The sequence below is a fragment of the Chiloscyllium plagiosum genome, unplaced genomic scaffold (assembly GCF_037043375.1).
Source record: "Chiloscyllium plagiosum isolate Xiang-an unplaced genomic scaffold, Cpla_swu_hap1 HiC_scaffold_38, whole genome shotgun sequence".
Classification (NCBI taxonomy): Eukaryota; Metazoa; Chordata; class Chondrichthyes; order Orectolobiformes; family Hemiscylliidae; genus Chiloscyllium; species Chiloscyllium plagiosum.
The window spans coordinates 26,527,512-26,548,557 of record NW_028270176.1 but is presented as its reverse complement, the minus strand read 5'-3'; the positions used below and the strand labels follow the sequence as shown (position 1 = coordinate 26,548,557).

The 21,046-nt window shown below is 44.2% G+C and overlaps 1 protein-coding gene across 7 annotated transcripts in view; it reads right to left on the bottom strand.

Moving 5' to 3' along the window:
* Positions 1-21,046, bottom strand: part of LOC122544207 (uncharacterized) — a 62,278-nt gene that overhangs the window by 6,284 nt on the left and 34,948 nt on the right. For 5 of the 7 annotated variants that reach the window (XM_043683265.2, XM_043683267.2, XM_043683268.2 and 2 more), the window contains 3 exons: positions 2,798-2,858; positions 1,421-1,663; positions 476-544 (listed from right to left, as the gene is read on the bottom strand). In XM_043683265.2, the coding sequence (XP_043539200.2) occupies positions 476-544; positions 1,421-1,663; positions 2,798-2,840 (355 nt within the window). In that variant the 5' untranslated portion in view covers positions 2,841-2,858. Of the gene's footprint in view, positions 1-475; positions 545-1,420; positions 1,664-2,797; positions 2,859-13,561; positions 13,589-21,046 lie in introns of those variants that run through there. The other 2 variants (XM_043683262.2, XM_087981077.1) reach the window with 2 other exon arrangements.

Here is a 21,046-nt window from a genome sequence, read left to right as displayed (position 1 = left end):
TCAAGCATTTTGTGCTTTTGTGGCCAATATTTCAGAATGGACCAGGCTGACATCAGGACACATTCACCATTCAATCCTCTGTTGCCAGATCCTAAACCACACCAAATTCATTCTCCCATCATTAGCCACCAGTCTCTACCAGACTGGCTTCCAGTCTGGCACATCATTCAAATTCTCATCTGTGTATTCAGATCCCTCCACGGCCTCACTACCACCATTCCTACTATGTTCTAACATCCTCCTAGTCCAACATCCTTTCCTAACTCTAACCTTCTCCAGCTCCTACACCTACCCCGCGCGGCACTCCCTCAGCGCTGACCCTCTGACCGCGCGGCACTCCCTTAGCGCTGACCCTCCGACCACGCAGCACTCCCTCAGCGCTGACCCTCCGACCACGCAGCACTCCCTCAGCGCTGACAGGTTAGAACCACGGCTAATACCTGCTATGACATTCTACACTTTCACTTGGTTTTACCTTGAGTGATATTGAACTGTTTGTGATGATTCCGTTCCGGAGTATCACTTGTCTCTAGAGGTGGACAACCTGGAAAACAGAACAGTACAATTGCAATGTGAAACTGAGCCACTATTCACCTTTCGTATAAGCCCAAACTAGCCTAAATTACTGCACAAACTAACACTTCTGTCCCTCTTACTGCAGGGTCAAGCATTTTGTGCTTTTGTGGCCAATATTTCAGAATGGACCAGGCTGACATCAGGACACATTCACCATTCAATCCTCTGTTGCCAGATCCTAAACCACACCAAATTCATTCTCTCATCATCATTAGCCAGGACTACCAGGACCAGCTTCCAGTCTGGCACATCACCATTTAATTCTCATCTGTGTATTCAGATCCCTCCACAGCCTCACTACCACCATTCCTACCACGTTCTAACATTCTCCAAGTCCAACATCCTTTCCTAACTCTAACCTTCTCCAGCTCGTGCGGCGCTCCCTCAGCACTGACCCTCCGACCGTGCGGCGCTCCCTCAGCGCTGACCCTCCGACCATGCGGTGCTCCCTCAGCGCTGACCCTCCGACCGTGCGGCGCTCCCTCAGCGCTGACCCTCCGACCGTGCGGCGCTCCCTCAGTACTGACCCTCCGACCGTGCGGCGCTCCCTCAGCACTGACCCTCCGACCGTGCGGCGCTCCCTCAGCACTGACCCTCCGACCGTGCGGCGCTCCCTCGGATTAACAGTCCAGCACTAAGCCCACAAGACCATCACCCCCTCAAATATGTGTATCTCCTGTTCAATGTGTGTATTTGCACTGATTGAATCTTTATTTATATCAGTTATTGTGCACCCTGAATTAGCACTGACTATTGGTCTGCAAATTATGGGTGAAAAGAGACTTAATGAGATTATGAACATTGTGCCATAACACACGTCTGCTTCCAGACTCTTTAAACTCACCTCCACTCAAGACTATCTTTATCTGATCTTTACCACATACTAGCCAGTATTCAGAAATATTATTCTTTGAAACACTTGGAATGTATAAGTTGTAATATTTGTTGCAAATAAATGTTGCTTTGAAAGTCCTGATGCACTCTAAATCCTTGCATATCAGCTCCTGTATTCCCTTGGTCAGGGTGGGTGTCAGACTCCCCTTCTCGCATTCTGGAATTGTTCTATTTACAGGTTTTCCAATATGTGCTAAAAGAGAAGGAAGAACAAGCTTTATTGAACTTGTTAACAGATTCAAACTCATAATACAAGCAAACTCATCTTTCAGTCATTCAAACCCACTCCCCATTCCATATGATCACAGCTGATCTTCAACTTCAGCTCCATTTTCTTCCCCCATATTCCCTCAGTTCCCAAAAATCAACTGATGTGCATCTCGAAATTTAAATTTAAGTGCACTAAAAATCATCTTTCTGTATTGGGATTGTTTTAAAGTTTGCTTCCTAAAATCCTTTTAAGACATCATTAATCAATTTTATTTTTGCAATTTGGAAATGGAGGATATGTCAATAGGGCAAGACGAGGGGATAGGAAGAGATCCACATTGAGTATAAATGCTGGCATTTATAAAGGCTGAGGGGTGACCTTATAGAGGTTTATAAAATTATGAGGGGCATGGATAGGATAAAGAGACAAAGTCTTTTCCCAGGGGTGGGGGTGTCTAGAACTAGAAGGCACAGGTTTAGGGTGAGAGGGGAAAGGTATAAAAGAGACCTAAGGGGCAACTTTTTCATGCGGAGGGTGGTACGTGTATGAAATGAGCTGCCAGAGGAAGTGGTGGAGGCTGGTAACATTTAAAAGGCATTTGGATGGGTATATGAATAGGAAGGATTTGGAGGGATATGGGCCAGGTGCTGGCAGGTGGGACTAGATTGGGTTGGAATATCTGGTTGGCATAGACAGGTTGGACCGAAGGGTCTGTTTCTATGCTGTACATCTCCATGACTCCATGACTCTATGACACTGGAAAAGCACAGTAGGTCAGGCAGCATCTGAGGAGCAGGAAAAATCGACGTTTCGGGCAAAAGTCGTTCATCAGGAATCTCACCGAGAATATGCTCATTGAGAACACAATCAAGAGTTCATCTCTTCACTCATTCTTCAGTCTGTTGTAATTGGTTCAGTTAGCGTGAAGCTGGCTGTAATTTGAACTGGATAATGGTATGCATTGTAGAGAGATCTAAATTTAAACTTTGAATATTTGAGATGGATGGTAGATCACAATCCAATTCTAATGAGTTCTTGCTGGAAAAGAGCTAAAAGCTTGTTTGAATAGAGTGAGATAAATATTTCACAACTCAGGATTCCTATTCTATCACGTACCTTCTATACAAACTTCATGTGCCATGTTGACTGATGCAAACATAATCGGTAAAATACTTGCCTGCAATCATTGGGAAAAAGAAATTAAAACATTAAATTGCAATTCAGAAAGGTATTAGCTCAGTTTCAGTTTGAAACATTAAGGCACACTAACAACTGGTCACCGATGGGGTTCGCAACGATTCCATTCCAGGCTCGAAGAGATGCTGCACACACATTGCAAACAGGTGGGTAGACATGTACGCACACACACACACACAACTCAATGCAATCAATCAGTTTGAGCTGCTGAATCTCCGGTAAGGAATAGAATCAGCGCTCGAGTCTGAGAAAAGGTTTTCACTTCTCCAACCTGAACACGCGATGGGACTGTCAGATCCCGATGGATTCAAACAAATCATGGACAAGGGGCCTGCAAGAACAAAACAGGCTGAGATATCTCCCAGAACCTGCCTAGCACCGTTCACTCTCAGGTTCCAGGCTGCACAGGCGTTTACAAACCTTGAAAAGCAACAATTCCCTCCTGTCCAGTGAATACTGGGGAAACACTGAGTGGTATCCCTGCCTCAGCCTGGAGGAGAGAGGAAGCTGATCAGTTTACTTCTTGGAGCAGACTTCACGTGATGAAGGCTCGTGATTTCAGATCAACCTGTCGGGCTATAACCTGGGAATTGCAGGTTTGAAAATCAGTCATCCAGGAAGGAGCGAGTCCCTCCGTTAAAGAAAGTAAAACTCTCCCCTGCTCTGACGAAAGGGATCCCAGGTATGGGCCTAGCAAGCAGGCCCGTGAATCAGCACTTGGAGATAAGTACTTTGATGGTGCCATGGAAACAAGGAAACCTGTCAAATTTGGTCAATGCAGGAGCTGGGAGAAGCTCCCAGTCTTCATGAGCAGGTTCTGAAGCTATCAGGGAATTTCCGAACTTGTCACGAGGGGGAGGAGGCATTCCCAAAAAGCCTTCTCAATCCTCTTCAGAATTAACAATCTGGAGGAAATCATTTGTGACACCGGGATGGTCAGAGACAGATCCTATCCCTCAGGTGAATGAGCAACATCGCACGCATGTGGAATACTCTGATTCAGTCAGCAACTGATCACATTGATTGATAAGCACATGAAATGCGCCACAATTTGTGCTCTCACTTGAAGCCAGTAAGATGACCCTTTGTCTGACTGACTCGTGTCAGAATGAAACATCAGCATTTGCAATGCACAGCCCCAGTGACAGGCAGAGTGGGAAATGATGTGCTGTGTTTTTGACATTATAGTGTGAAAAATAGATACAGCAGGACCTGCAGCATCCACTCAGCCCATTGTGCTAGTGCTAGCCTTGCGAACGCACTCTTCAAATCATCCCACTCTTCCCTCCCACTCACACAGCCCTCTCTCAAAACACTCACACATACACGCACCCTCTCACAGACTTATACCCCTTTACACTCACACATGCACACTCTCACAGACACTTATAACCCCACCACACACACCTACATGCACACATACACATCTCCATTTGTGGGGTGAATTTGTACTTGCAGAATTACATTGTACTTGGCTCAAAATCTGCATGAATCCACGTAAGATTCTGTAAATCCATTTTTTAGATTAGAATCAGTCTGACCATTGTTTCACAAGGTTAAAAATTACACAAAGGCAGGTTATAGTACAACAGGTTTAATTGGAAGCACTAGCTTTCGGAGCGTCGCTCCTTCATCCTGATGAATGCTCCGAAAGTTAGCCCTTCTAATTAAACCTGTTGGACTAAAACCTGGTGTTGTGTGATCTTTAACTTTGTCCACCCCAGTCCAACATCGGCATCTCCAAATCATTGCTTCACATTTGGCAGCTCACACCTTAAATGCATTATCTGGGCCGACATGACACCAATTGTTAAAGTTCACTCGAGAATGTAACTTTTAAATGTTCTGGATTTACATTGAAAGAACTGAAACTAACATGGTAATTCTAAAAAAGATGAGACTTAACAAACAATCCAGGTCTTTTTCAATATGTAATTTCAGTTACATCATACTGTAAAATTTGCTATAAATTCTATGTCTTCCGATCTTATACTCCACAACCACCTGATGAAGGAGCAGTGCTCTGAAAGCTAGTGCTTCCAAATAAACCTGTTGGACTATAACCTGGTGTTGTGTGGTTTTTAAACTTTGTACACCCCAGTCCAACACCGGCTCCTCCAAATTTAGCCCCCGCCCCCACCACAGTTTCACTCCCTTCAAGCATTTATTCTTTGTTGGCTGTTGAATGTGCAGAAGCATATTATAGATTTGCAGTTTGTAATATTCCCATCTTCATCAAACTGAAATGTTCAGCCTAGAGGAAAGAATCAGTTATGAAACAAAACTGTGTGTTGTATAGTGGCTCACCTCATCCCAGACTTTTATAGTCAAGAAAGACTTTCTGAAATGCAGTTTATGAGTCATACGAGTGGTAGAGTCATAAAGTCACATAGCACAGAAACAAACCCTTTGGTCCAACTTGTCTGCACCAACCAGATCCCTAAGCTGAACCAGTCCCATTTGCCTGTGTTTGGTCCATGTCCCTCCAAACCCTTCCTATTCATATACCTATCCAGATGCCTCTTAAATGTTGCAATTGTACCAGCCTCCATCACTTCCTCTGGCAGCTCATTCCATTCACGTACCACCCTCTGCATGAAAAGTTGCCCCTTAGGTCTCTTTTATTTCAAACTTTATCGGCTCATCTAATTAAAGTCTTGTTATACTCTTTGATAACCTTCTTCACTATCCACTGTACCACCTATTCTGGTGTCATCTGTAAATTTATTAACCATGCCTTCTATATTCGCATCAAATCATTTAAATAAATAACGTAAAGCACTTGGACCCAATGCTGATCCTTGTGGCACACTGCTGGTCACAAGCCTCCAGTCCAAAAAACAACCCTCTGTCACCACCCTCTGTCTCCTGCCATCAATGCAGTAATTACTATTATGCACAGGAAGAGTCAAACAGCCAAGAGATTAAAACCCATTAATCATTTCTGAAAATCAAAATTTTTCATGCATACAAAGATAATTAGAAGTTTAATTATAATATTTAGTTATATTATGTAAATTGTCACTGATTTGTATAGCATCTATAAATGTGTGTTTATTTATTTGATATTTATAATGAGGCTATTTCCTCTGGTTCTTACACAGTAAACTGTAGATGGTGCTATTCTTTTCTGTAATATACATTTTTGTTTGGTAGATCCTTATGATATGTTCAAAGACTGACCACCAGAGTAAACAAATCACAAAGATGAATGTATACTCTTATCCGATCCCAGCATGAAACCTGCTTTGTCCAGTATTACCATCAAGTGGCAGTATAAGAGCATGAAAATACCCTATATATTGTCAATGTGTCTGTACACTATCTATATATGAGTGTTAATTCTCTTTCTTGAGAGGAAACTGGATATAATGTGATTGTGGAGATTGAAATGAATGGTTAAATCGAATGCCAGTTCTGATTTTCCTCGTCCTGTTAATTCAAGAAAGTCAGAAACAAAGTTCTGCATTTATCTAATGCCTCCCACCACCACAGGCATCTCGAAAACAGTGAAGTGCTTTGGTTAAAGTGTGCTCACTGTTATTATGTGGGAAAAGCAGTAAACAGTGTACACTCAGTAAAGTTTCACAATCACAGCACTGAAATACTATCTTTGCAAAGAAACTGGCTTCTTTTTCATCACAACTTCAAATTCCTGGAATCTATCAGGAACCTTCACAATCCCCTCTCTAACATCCAATTTTCCTGACACTAGTTTCAATTGGTTCTTATCCTTCTTAACAACTCATACAGTAAACAGAAGAACAGAAGAACGAGGAGCAGGACTAGGCCATTCAGCCCATCGAGCCTGCTCCACCATTCAATAAGATCATGGCTAATCTTTTCATGGACTCAGCTCCACTTATCCCTCCCCCCCCCCCCCTTCCCACTGTCTCCCTTAATTCCTTTACTATTCAAAAAAAACTCTTAGCTTTAAAAACATTTACTAAAGCAGCGTCAACTATTTCCCTGGGCAGGGAATTCCATAGATTCACAACCCTCTGGGTGAAGACGTTTCTTCTCAATTCAGTCCTAAATCTGCTCTCTCTAATCTTGGGGCTATGTCCTCTTGTCCTAGTTTCACCTGCCTGTGGAAACATCCTCCCTGCTTCTATCTTATCTATCCCCTTGGTAATTTTATTAAGATCCCCTCCCATTCTTCTGAATTCCAATGGATATAATTCCAGTCTACTCCGCCTCTCCTCATAAACCAACCTTCTCAACTCCACATTCAACCTCCTCTGCACCTCCTCTAGCGCCAGTACATCCTTTCTCAAGTAAGGAAACCAAAACTGCACATAGAGCTCCAGGTGTGGCCTCACCAGCACCCTGTACAGTTGCAACATAACCTCGAGGAGAAAGTGAGGTCTGCAGATGCTGGAGATCAAAGTTGAAACTTTATTGCTGGAACAGCACAGCAGGTCAGGCAGCATCCAGGGAACAGGAGATTCGACGTTTCGGGCACAGGCCCTTCCTCAGGAATGATTCCTGAGGAAGGGCCTGTGCCCGAAACGTCGAATCTCCTGTTCCCTGGATGCTGCCTGACCTGCTGTGCTGTTCCAGCAATAAAGTTTCAACTGCAACATAACCTCCCTGCTTTTAAACTCAATCCCTCTAACAAAGGACAAAATTCTATTTGCTTTCCTAATTTGTTTTTCTACCTTAGAACCAACCCTTTGTGAGTCATGCACAGGTCCCTCTGCATAGCAGCATACTGCAAACGTTTACCATTCAAGTAATAATCCGACCAAAATGAATGACTTCACATTTATTAACATTGTATTCCATCTGCCAGCCCTTTACCCAGCTCAGCTTTTAAAAAGTTACTCCTAGTAGTTTAAAGTCAATACTTCACTCTAAATGACAAGAGAAATGCGGCAGACAGTGTACTCAGGAAAAGTCATCTTACAGTGTCATTAGCGGTAGGAATTCACTCCCTCCCGAACAACAGGCAGATTGAGTTCACAGGAACCCCCGGTTATCACCCGCTGCCTCTTGTTGGATAAACGGAAATTATTATTATTCCCCGTTCCCACTACTTCTTCAATGGACAATCAGCTCCACTCTCTCCGCGTCGGCCGCTATAAATTAATAGCGGCTTCGAAAATAATATTAAAAACTGACTAGATTCCTTCTCATTAAAAAAAAGTCAACTCCAACTCACAGTATGAGGGAAGAACGCGTCGGTGATAACAGATTCTGATTAATCCTCGCCAAAACATTCGATATCAGATCCTTATTCATCACCTCACTGCGATAAATACAGGCTTAAACACATCGGGGCGACCAGATAATGAACGCAATTAGGAACGGATTTCTTACAGGCCTGAGATTAGATTAGATTAGATTACAGTGTAGAAACAGGCCCTTCGGCCCAACAAGTCCACACCGACCCGCCGAAGCGAAACCCCCCCATACCCCTACATTTACCCCTTACCTAACACTATGGGGTAATTTAGCATGGCCAATTCACCTGACCCTGCACATCTTTGGACAGTGGGAGGAAACCGGAGCACCCGGAGGAAACCCAGACAGACACGGGGAGAACGTGCAAACTCCACACAGACAGTCGCCTGAGGCGGGAATTGAACCCGGGTCTCAGGCGCTGTGAGGCAGCAGTGCTAACCGCTGTGCCACCGTGCCGCCCACATCTCAGTTATATTTTACATTAAACCCATTGTGAATGTCCCAACTCCCCCACCCCTTTCCATTTTCTATCTCCAGTTGAAACTTGCGCCATGACCTCTCTCCTGTAGAGAAAACTGATTATCAATGCCCAATGGGCCTGTTGCGTTACTCAAAACACAAGTCATTAATTACAGCAGAAAGCTATCATACTGAGCGAAAATACTCCCCAGGAAGCAGTCTGATCAGTTTAACTCCTCCAGATAAATATACAATCTGCAATACTCTGATATTCCGCTCCATTCCAGAGTGTAGCGCTGGAAAAGCACAGGAGAATCGGGCATAAACCCTTCATCAGGAATGCTTCCCCCGATATTCCGCTGGAGGTAAGCATTTAAACAAATCGCATTAACCAGATTAGCGTCACTTCACCGAACAAAAAATACAAACAGAAACATCGATTAATTTTAAAGTCTTTTCAGTATTTTTTTCAACTGAAAACTGGTTCATTTTTCCTTGTATTTGACAGGGTGGACAGAGTTCTTTGTGACAAAAACTGATCGCAATGAATTCCATACTTTTCTCCTGGAGATAAATAATCGGCAACGTGCTCAAATCACAGGGAGAAACGACTGGCCCATACTCAATGGTCTAACCTAAACTTGCATGAAACTGTCAGAGTCAGGTCTGGATTCGGACTGAGAGCTCAGCCCGTCAAAACAGAACCAAATCCGCACCAATATTTACCCCTCTGATTCCCCGTCATCTCGATTTCACTCGTTCATACAAGTTCAAACACTCAACACTTAACCAAACAAAAACAATACCGTTGTGAAAAAAGTGCCTCTAACGCTGCAGACGCCATTTCTGCTCGGGGACATGTTCGCAAGAAATCCAGAAGAAAGTGACATTTAAGAAATGGACATAATATCAGTGTTTTTTAAAAAAATCACAACACCAGGTTAGAGTCCAACCGGTTTATTTGGAAGCACTAGCTTTCAGAGGGCCCGCTCCTTCATCAGGAGGTTGTGGAGGTTAAGGTCATTCTCACAGAATTTATAGCAAAAGGATCCGGAATGGAGCATGACCTTAACCTCCACTATCACCCGATGAAGGAGCAGCGCTCCGAAAGCTAATGTGCTTCCAAATAAACCTGTTGGACTATAACCTGGTGTTGTGTGATTTTTAACTTTGAGGAGAAAGTGAGGGCTGCAGATGCTGGAGATCAGAGCTGAAAATGTGTTGCTGGAAAAGCGCAGCAGGTCAGGCAGCATCCAGGGAACAGGAGAATCGACGTTTCGGGCATAAGCCCTTCTTCAGGAATGAGGAAAGTGTGTCTAGCAGGCTAAGATAAAAGGTAGGGAGGAGGGGCGTGGGGGATGGGCGTTGGAAATGCGATAGGTGGAAGGAGGTTAAGGTGAGGATGAAAGGTCAGACTGGGGTGGGGGCGGAGAGGTCAGGAAGAAGATTGCAGGTTAGGAAGGTGGTGCTGAATTCGATGGATTTGACTGAGACAAGGTGGGGGGAGGGGGAATGAGGAAACTGGTGAAATCCGAGTTCATCCCTTGAGGTTGGAGGGTTCCAAGGCCCCAAAGGAAACTTCCATATCCGCCACAAATTCACCTGCACATCCACACACATCATCTATTGCATCCGCTGCACCCGATGTGGCCTCCTCTATATTGGGGAGACAGGCCAGCTACTTGCTGAGCATTTCGGAGAACACCTCTGGGACCAACCAACCCAACCACCCTGTAGCACAGCATTTCAACTCCCCCTCCCACTCCACCAAGGATATGCAGGTCTTTGGACTCCTCCATCGCCAGACCATGGCAACACGACGGTTGGAGCAAGAGCGTCTCATCTTCTGCCTGGGAACCCTCCAACCACAAGGGATGAACTCAGATTTCTCCAGCTTCCTCATTTCCCCTCCCCCCCCCACCTTGTCTCAGTCAAATCCATCGAACTCAGCACCGCCTTCCTAACCCGCAATCTTCTTCCTGACCTCTCCGCCCCACCCCAGTCTGACCTATCACCCTCACCTTGACCTCTTTCCACCTATCACATTTCCGACGCCCCTCCCCCAAGTCCCTCCTCCCTACCTTTTATCTTAGCCTGCTGGACACACTTTCCTCATTCCTGAAGAAGGGCTTATGCCCGAAACGTCGATTCTCCTGCTCCTTGGATGCTGCCTGACCTGCTGCGCTTTTCCAGCAACACATTTTCAGCTCTGATTTTTAACTTTGTCCACCCCAGTCCAACACTGACTCCTCCACACCATACATAATATCAGCACCTCCAAACATCTTCCGAACACCTTCAGGAGAAGGAACATATTGGACTCGAAACGTTCGTTCTGTTTCTCTCGCCACAGACACCGCCAGATCTACTACTGAGTTTCTCCAGCATTTATCTGTCTTTGTGGGCTGGGCTTGTACAATTCTGTCCACACTTGCCACACCCGTGTGACTAACATTAAATCCGCCTACCTTTGTTGAAAAGCAGTTTTACACCCAACACCTTCAAATATTGAACGGGGGTGTGATAAATCCTTGGGCAGGATAGAGGTGGGAATATTTGAATCATTCCCGCCAACCCAAAGCAATGCCGTAAAACGTGACCATTTTTACAATTTAACTTTGTTCGATGAGCATTTCCCATCGAATGTTACTGCCAAATTCAATCGTTCGTTCATTGAATCTCTTTTGCGGATTGAAGAGTTGATTTTGATTTTGCAATGTGGAAAACCCGGAGGAGGAAATCCCCTAATTGGAGAATTCAGTTTTAACACAAATACTGGACAACTTTGGAGCCTGATTTCCATTCCCAGCTGAGAGGGAAAATAAAGTGAAAGTCAGGTTCAGACAGTCAGCACTCAAGCTCAGTGACATTGCTGAGCTTTCTACACTGAAGCTTACACATTCAGAGAAAAGCGGTCAATTCTCATACTCAATCGGTTTTTAAAAAGCTGCATAAACGAAACTTTAAATGTTTGAAGTTAAAAAAAATCACACAACACCAGGGCTCCACTATCACCTGGTGAAGGAGCGACTCTCCGAAAGCTAGTGTGTTTCCAAATAAACCTGTTGGACTATAACCTGGTGTTGTGTGATTTTTAACTTTGTATACCCCAGTCCAACACCGGCATCTCCAAATCTTAAATGTTTGAGAACGTACAGCAGATTAAACTTAACCAATGACAAAGTTTTATAAAAACTATCGATATAAACAATTTCCGAACAATGGAACTCTTATTCGGTGAAAAATCACTAGGTTTTAGTCCAACACGTTTATTCTGATATAAGCAGTTAGTTTCTCATGACTGCGACGATATATCTTTCAATTTAAATCAGCTCATTTCCTTTTCTGTACTTTATGTAATCAGATAGACAGTTCCCGCTGTCTTATACATACAGGTTCAGATCTAGACAGTAACAGAATCACTCGGGAAGGACAGTCTCACAGCCTCATTCCGCTCGGAATTCATTCCCAGCCAGTTCCCGGTGTGGTCAATGTAGTCAGACCTGGACCAGTTGTAATTTAAAACACCCTGTTCCCACCACATTCTCCAAAGTGGGCTCTTTCAACACTTGAAGTTTAAAATCAGATCGATCAAAAAAAAAACAATTTTAACAATCTGGAACAGTTCTTACAAACACCATCAGGGTCTAAAGGTGATGGTCTAAAGGGCTCTCCATCCTATTACATTTCAGGTCCTTTAACATGTAGGGGACACTAATAAATAGAGGTTTGAACTTATCAGCTTGACCAGAATAACGAGTACGGATTAACCAACCTCATTCCCTATGGAGAAAGTGAGGTCTGCAGATGCTGGAGATGAGAGCTGAAAATGTGTTGCTGGAAAAGCGCAGCAGGTCAGGCAGCATCAAAGGAGCAGGTGTATCGACGTTTCGGGCATCTGCCCTGAAGAAGGGCTCATGCCCGAAACGTCGATTCTCCTGCTCCTTGGATGCTGCCTGACCTGCTGCGCTTTTCCAGCAACACACTTTCAGCTCTGATTCCCTACGGACATAATGTTTTCAGTTCAAGTTATATCCACCACCTCCATTTTCTACCTACAGTTAAAATCAGCGCCATTAACTTTACACTATGCTACTTAACTCTGATCTGCCTGTATTGCCCTCAAGATAATGCTTTTCACTGTGCCTAGGAACACGTAATAATCAATTCAATCAAAAACTCAGGTAACGCAGGGCCCACCGGGTACCAATGCCTTGGACTATTCTAAAATCAAATAACAGATTGGTGGAAAACCGTCCCAGGAAACCATCTGATCTGTTTACTATAACTCGCGGATAAATACACACTCTGCAATTCTTCGAGTTTCCGTTTAAAGTGCACGGTTGAACAAAACTAAGGTAAAGCAGTAAACAGGAATGATCATTAATTTTTCGTTGCATTTAAATGATGAACTCGTTAGAAAGAGCGGTTAGATGCCTACTTTCTCATCCGAACGAACGATTGAATTTGACAGTAATATTCGATAGGAAACGATCATTGAACAAGGAAGGGTTACATTGTAAAAAATGTTCACGTTTTATTTCAGAATTCTATTCACACGGGCATTGCTTTGGGTTGGTAGGAATAATTGAAATATTCCCACCTTTATCCTGCCCAGGGATTTATCACATCTCTTCCATTACAAGTTTCAGACACCCTGATGGTGTTTGTAAGAACTGTTCCAGATTGTTAAAGTTGTTTTTTTTAATCGGTCTGATTTTAAACTCGGAACCCACTTTGGTGGGAATAGGGTGTTTTAAATGGAGCACATTACAACAGGTTCCGATCTCACTGCGTTGACCACATTCTGTGGACTGTTGAGTTTAAAATAAACAAATTATTGTTACATTAAACCCTTTGGTCGAGCGGGATTGAGCACTGTTACTGACGGGACCGGCTAGAACCGGAACCATCCGCACCGCATCTGATTCTCCCAACTTTTTTGCAACGGATAAAGTCTGGTCCTTAGACTAATAGAACCGATTTCCTCCATTCACAGCCACTACATTTCCTCAGACTCAGATACTCATCACTCACCCAGAGCATTTTGCGAGAAACGGAATCTGTATGTTGACTCGAACGCTGCCTTTCAGATACTGATTCCGCAGGAGAGGCGGACTCAGCTCCTCGGAAATGATCTCAGCTTTTACCTTCTGGGTGAGAACGGGGGCGGGAGCCTCCGCCTGTCAATATATTCTCAAGATCAGAGTGGTGCTGGAAAAGCACAGCAGGTCAGGCAGCATCCGAGGAGCAGGAAAATCGACGTTTCGGGCATCAGGAACTGTATAGATTCTCCTGTTCCTCGGATGCTTCCTGACCTGCTGTGCTTTTCCCACACCACTCTAATCTATACTGATCTCCAGCATCTGCCTCGTCGATATAAACTGCCGTTCACCCTAAAGATTATGTACATTTCCCGCTTACAGGAAACAGTGAGCCGGTATCGCTTATCAGTCTGTATTCCCAGTTTAAAATCAAGGAGTTTCTTTCTGCACTTGGTGTAAAAGTTGAGATCCAATGAACAGAGGGACAGTGCAACCCCTCATTAACAGACCGAGTGGCAAATGACCCTTTCAGCTTAGACCATTATAAAGTATTAAGCACTCCCTCCGGCCTGTTTCATCATTCTGAGATTATGGCTGATCTGTGATCTAACGCCATCTCCATTGGTCTATATCCGTTCATAACTTTGTTAACAAAACTTTCTGTCTCAGATTTTAAATTAACTGGTCCAGCATCCACTGTCCTTTGTGGAAGACAGTTTCTAACATCCACCTCCCTTTGTGTCAAAGTGTTTCCTAACATCTCTGCTGAACAAGCTTTCCCTCGTTCTCAGACTGTGCCCAAAAATTCTTCAATCCCCAACCAGTGGAAGCACTATCTACCCCGCCCTTTCCTGTTATTGTCTTGAAAGGTCCTACAGTGCAAGGATGTGCAGGTTAGGGTGATTGGCCATGCTAAATTCACCATAGTGCCCAGGGATGTGCAGGTCAGGGTGATTGGCCATGCTAAATTCACCATAGTGCCCAGGGATGTGCAGGTCAGGGTGATTGGCCATGCTAAATTCACCATAGTGCCCAGGAATGTGCAGGTCAGGGTTGATTGGCCATGCTAAATGCACCATATTGCCCAGGGATGTGCAGGTCAGGGTGGATTGGCAATGCAAAATACACCATATTGCCCAGGAATGTGCAGGTCAAGGTGATTGGCCATGTCGAAACGTCGATTCTCCTGTTCCTTTGATGCTGCCTGACCTGCTGCGCTTTTCCAGCAACACATTTTCAGCTCTGATCGCCAGCATCTGCAGACCTCACTTTCTCCCCATGCTAAATTGACCCATAGTCCCCAGCGATGTGTAGGTCAGGGTGATTGGCCATGCTAAATTCACCATAGTGCCCAGGAATGTGCAGGTCAGGGTGGATTGGCCATGCTAAATTCACCATATTGCCCAGGAATGTGCAGGTCAGGGTTGATTGACCATGCTAAATACACCATATTGCCCAGGAGTGTGCAGTTCAGGGTGGATTGGCCATGCTAAATTCACCGTAGTGCCCAGGGATGTGCAGGTCAGGGTGGATTGGCCATGCTAAATTCACCATAGTGCCCAGGAATGTGCAGGTCAGGGTGGATTGGCCATGCTAAATTCACCATAGTGCCCAGGAATGTGCAGGTCAGGGTGGATTGGCCATGCTAAATTCACCAAAGTGCCCAGGAATGTGCAGGTCAGGGTGGATTGGCCATGCAAAATTCACCATAGTGCCCAGGAATGTGCAGGTCAGGGTGGATTGGCCATGCTAAATTCACCATAGTGCCCAGGGATTTGTAGGTTAGGGTGAGTTGGCCATGCTAAATTCACCGTAGTGCCCAGGAATGTGTAGGTTAGGGTGGATTGGCCATGTTAAATTCACCATAGTGCCCAGGAATGTGTAGGTCAGGGTGGATTGGCCATGCTAAATTCACCATAGTGCCCAGGAATGTGCAGGTCAGGGTGGATTGGCCATGCTAAATTCACCGTAGTGCCCAGGAATGTGCAGGTCAGGGTGGATTGGCCATGCTAAATTCACCGTAGTGCCCAGGAATGTGCAGGTCAGGGTGGATTGGCCATGCTAAATTCACCATAGTGCCCAGGAATGTGCAGGTCAGGGTGGATTGGCCATGCTAAATTCACCATAGTGCCCAGGAATGTGCAGGTCAGGGTGGATTGGCCATGCTAAATTCACCATAGTGCCCAGGAATGTGCAGGTCAGGGTGGATTGGCCATGCTAAATTCACCATAGTGCCCAGGGATGTGTAGGTTAGGGTGAGTTGGGCATGCTAAATTCACCGTAGTGCCCAGGAATGTGTAGGTCAGGGTGGATTGGCCATGTTAAATTCACCATAGTCCCCAGGAATGTGCAGGTCAGGGTGGATTGGCCATGCTAAATTCACCATAGTGCCCAGGAATGTGCAGGTCAGGGTGGATTGGCCATGCTAAATTCACCGTAGTGCCCAGGAATGTGCAGGTCAGGGTGGATTGGCCTTGCTAAATTCACCATAGTGCCCAGGAATGTGCAGGTCAGGGTGAATTGGCCATGCTAAATTCACCATAGTGCCCAGGAATGTGCAGGTCAGGGTGATTGGCAATACTAAATTCACCATAGTGCCCAGGAGTGTGCAGGTCAGGGTGGATTGGCCATGCTAAATTCACCGTAGTGCCCAGGAATGTGCAGGTCAGGGTGGATTGGCCTTGCTAAATTCACCATAGTGCCCAGGGATGTGTAGGTCAGGGTAGATTGGCCATGCTAAATTCACCATAGTCCCCAGGAATGTGCAGGTCAGGGTGGATTGGCCATGCTAAATTCACCATAGTGCCCAGGGATGTGTAGGTCAGGGTAGATTGGCCATGCTAAATTCACCATAGTCCCCAGGAATGTGCAGGTCAGGGTGGATTGGCCATGCTAAATTCACCATAGTGCCCAGGAATGTGCAGGTCAGGGTGGATTGGCCATGCTAAATTCACCATAGTGCCCAGGGATGTGCAGGTCAGGGTGGATTGGCCATGCTAAATTCACCATAGTCCCCAGGAATGTGTAGGTCAGGGTCGATTGGCATTGCTAAATTCACCATAGTGCCCAGGAATGTGCAGGTCAGGGTGGATTGGCCATGCTAAATTCACCATAGTCCCCAGGAATGTGCAGGTCAGTGTGGATTGGCCATGCTAAATTCACCATAGTGCCCAGGAATGTGCAGGTCAGGGTGGATTGGCCATGCTAAATTCACCATAGTGCCCAGGGATGTGCAGGTCAGAGTGGATTGGCCATGCTAAATTCACGATAGTGCCCAGGAATGTGCAGGTCAGGGTGGATTGGCCATGCTAAATTCACCATAGTGCCCAGGAATGTGCAGGTCAGGGTGGATTGGCCATGCTAAATTCACCATAGTCCCCAGGAATGTGCAGGTCAGGGTGGATTGGCCATGCTAAATTCACCATAGTGCCCAGGAATGTGCAGGTCAGGGTGGATTGGCCATGCTAAATTCACCATAGTCCCCAGGAGTGTGTAGGTCAGGGTGGATTGCCCATGCTAAATTCACCATAGTGCCCAGGAATGTGCAGGTCAGGGTGGATTGGCCATGCTAAATTCACCATAGTGCCCAGGAATGTGCAGGTCAGGGTGGATTGGCCATGCTAAATTCACCATTGTCCCCAGGAGTGTGTAGGTCAGGGTGGATTGCCCATGCTAAATTCACCATAGTGCCCAGGAATGTGCAGGTCAGGGTGGATTGGCCATTCTAAATTTAACAGTGTCCAAAGGATGTGCAGGTGAGAGGTGGATTAGCCTTGGAAAGTGAAGGGTTATAGGTATACAGATGGGTCTGAGTGGAATCCTCTAAGAGGTTGGTGTGAACTTGATTGGGCTGAATGAGCTGCTTCCCAACTGTAAGAATTTGATGGTGTTCAAGTGCACACATTGTCTTATAAATAATAATGGTTTGGAGATGCCGGTGTTAGACTGGGGTGGACAAAGTCAAAAATTACAACACCAGGCTATAGTCCAACAGGTTTAATTGAAGCACTGTCTTTCGGAGCACTGCACCTTCAACAGATGGTTGTGAAGTAAATATTTCAAATAGGGTTTCCAAATAAACCTGTTGGACTAGAACCTGGTGTTGTGTGATTTTTAACTTTGAAAATAATTTCAAATTCAAAAATTATTTATAATGACTATTGAAAAATTGCACTTTGATTAAAGTGCATAAATATTAGATATAAAAAATATTTTTAAGGGGTTTAATTTTAAAAATGCAACAACAACATTTGACAGAATATTGCTTCCTCAATGGTACAGTCTTGAGAAAGGAAAAAGACTTGCATTTATACTGCATTTCCAACCACAGAATGTGAGGAGCTGCATTTTGGAAAGGCAAATCAGGGCAGGACTTATACACTGAATGGTAGATGATAAGAGTGGTGTTGGAAAAGCACAGCAGTTCAGGCAGCATCTGAGGAGCAGGAAAATCGACGTTTCGGGCAAAAGCCCTTCATCAGGAACCATGAAGTGTTTTTGCCCAAAACGTCGATTTTCCTGCTCCTCGGATGCCACCTGAACTGCTGTGTTTTTCCAGCACCACTAATCCAGAATCTGGTTTCCAGCATCTGCAGTCATTGTTTTTACCTACTTAATAGTAAAGTCCTAGGGAGTGTTGCTAAATAAAGACCTTGGAGTGCAGGTTCATAGCTCCTTGAAAGTGGAGTCGAGGGTAGATAGGATAGTGAAGGTGGTCTTTGGTATGTTTTCCTTTATTGGTCAGAGTATTGAGTACAGGAGTTGGGAGGTCATGTTGCTGCTGTACAGGACATTGGTTAGGCCACTGTTGGAATGTTGCATGCAATTCTGGTCTCCTTCATATCGGAAAGATGTTGTGAAACTTGAAAAGGTTGAGAAAAGATTTACAAGGATGTTGCCAGGGTTGGAGGATTTGAGCTATAGGGAGAGGTTGAATAGGCTCGGGCTGTTTTCCCTGGAGCGTTGGAGGCTGAGGGGTAACCTTAGAGGTTTATAAAATCATGAGGGGTATGGACAGGATAAATAGACAAGGTCTTTTCCCCGAGGTGGATGAGTCCAGAACTAGAGGGCATATGTTTAGGGTGAGAGGGGAAATATATAAAAGGGGCTTAAGGGGCAACTTTTTCACATAGAGGGTGGTACGTGTATGGAATGAGCTGCCAGAGGAAGTGGTGGAGGCTGGTACAATTACAGCATTTAAAAGGCACTTGGATGGTTATATGAATAGGAAGGGTTTTGAGGGATATGAGCCAAGTGCTGGCAAATGGAACTAGATTAGGTTAGGATAGCTGGTCAGTGTGGACGTGTTGGACCAAAGGGTCTGTTTCCATGCTATACATCTCTATGACTCTATGTCACCTCTTATTAACCTTCCAAATTCTAGGTATAATTTATGTGCAATCTCTCTTTATAACTTTACCTTGAAGTCTGGCTATTATTCTTGCAAACCTGAGTACTCTGGTCCCAAGCGTTGCAAACATCAATTAACTGCGCACTATCCCCCAGAGATGTGTAATCGGGGTTGGAATGACTCAGAGAAGCTGTTGGCACCAACCCAATCTGTACACTGGGCTTGAAACTTTCATTCAACTAACTAAAGGGTCAGGCCCACTGCCAGAATGACAGCAGCCGTCAAACCTTCCAAAACCAAACTAAATCCACATTAAAAGTATTCCTGTGACTATCCCCTTATTTATTACCTTGTTCCATTTTTTAAAATAAGTTACACATGTTAATCATTTGCTTTAAAAAACCCCATTGTTGAAACCCTCTAACGCTCCCAATATATCTGCTCTGAGGGATGTTCATGAAGAAACACCTAAGTAGCGACAGGTTTAAATGGAAATCCAGTTGGACCGTGAACTGATGAGCTCAATGACCTACCAACACCTGCTTATTTTCCAAATTTCCAAAGCAAAGTTTCATTCAATGAAATTTGTTGCAATTGAAATATTTTGATGAACAGAATTCAAAATAAATGTTTGTAAATGAGTACACTCAGACAGTGCATTCCACGTGTGAAGCTAAAAACTGTACCAATGTTGAGTCAGTTCTATTTATAAAGTGGGGTTGACAGAATCTTACATGGATTTACGCTCCCAGTGTCTCTGAATTGCATCCACACACACAGACATTTATTGGGTGAATTTGTATTTGCAGAATTATTTTGCTCAAAACCTGCAGAAATCCATGGAAGATTCTGTCAGCCCCACTTTAGAAATAGAACTGACTCAACATTGGTTAAGTCTTTACCTTCACACATAGTCTGAGCTGAAATTACACATTGTTAGATAAATTGATGCCACCTGGAGAATATAAATTAGAAGGAGTCCTGAGATTTGCATACTGAAGAACCCAAACCACCATATCCCATTCTAAAAGACAACAGACTTAATCCAAATTTGTTTAAGAATTAATACCTGATGTTGTGGGTTTTTAAAAAATTAATGTAGATTAATATATCATTGCAACTCCATGGCATTGTCACGCCTTTGCTATAGATTCTGTGTCGCATGGTCATGTTCCATAACCATGATGAAGAGGCAGCAGCTGGAAAGCTAATGCTTCCAAATAACCCTGTTACAGCTATAACCTATGGTTATAGATGTAACCATCTATGGTGTTGTGTGATTTTTAATCTTGTCCACCCCAATTCAACATCGACAGCTCCAATTCAAAATATTGGATTAGGATTTGATAAATCCTTGCACAGGATATAAATGGGAATAATCTGACCATTCCTGCCAGTCTAAAACAATGTTCAGCTGAATGGAATTCTGAAATAAAATTGAACATTTTACTGTTTAGTTGTCCATTGTTCATTTCCCACCAAAAGTTAGTTAAATTCAACCATACACTCACTAAATTTCTCTTTTCGGAACGGAACGGTTAATATTGACTCTGGAATATGGAGAGTATAAAAGAGTAAAATTGCTTAATTGGAGAATTCAAATTTTCACATAAATCATTGGGTATCTCTTTATCTTGCTTCCCACTCTCAACTGAATAAAGTAAAAATGTTCAGATCACAATCAGAATCCACTTCTGAAAATCTCAGCTTTCTACACTGAAGTAGACTCATTCAGGTAAAATCTCAACCTGTCAATTCTCACAATCAGTCTGGACAAAAACAGCATCAGAACGGACAGCAGATTCGTCCTGACCAATGATCAGGGCTTGCCAAAAATCTTGCCGTGCTCATACAAACAGATTCCAATTAAGGGAAATATTTATAGATAAAGCACAGACAGGGGATCCCGGGGAGAGGGTCTCTCACCGAATTCTTCAGATACATCCAGCTCAGTGATAGTTTCCAAATACCACTCCAATTAAATCTTTCAGCTTAAAATCAGCCCATTTCCTTCTTTGTACGTTATATAATCAAAAAGATCATTCTTGGCGTCTTCCAAATACAGGTTCAGATCTAAACGGTAACATAATCACTCGGGTCGGACAATCTCACAGCCTCACATTCCGC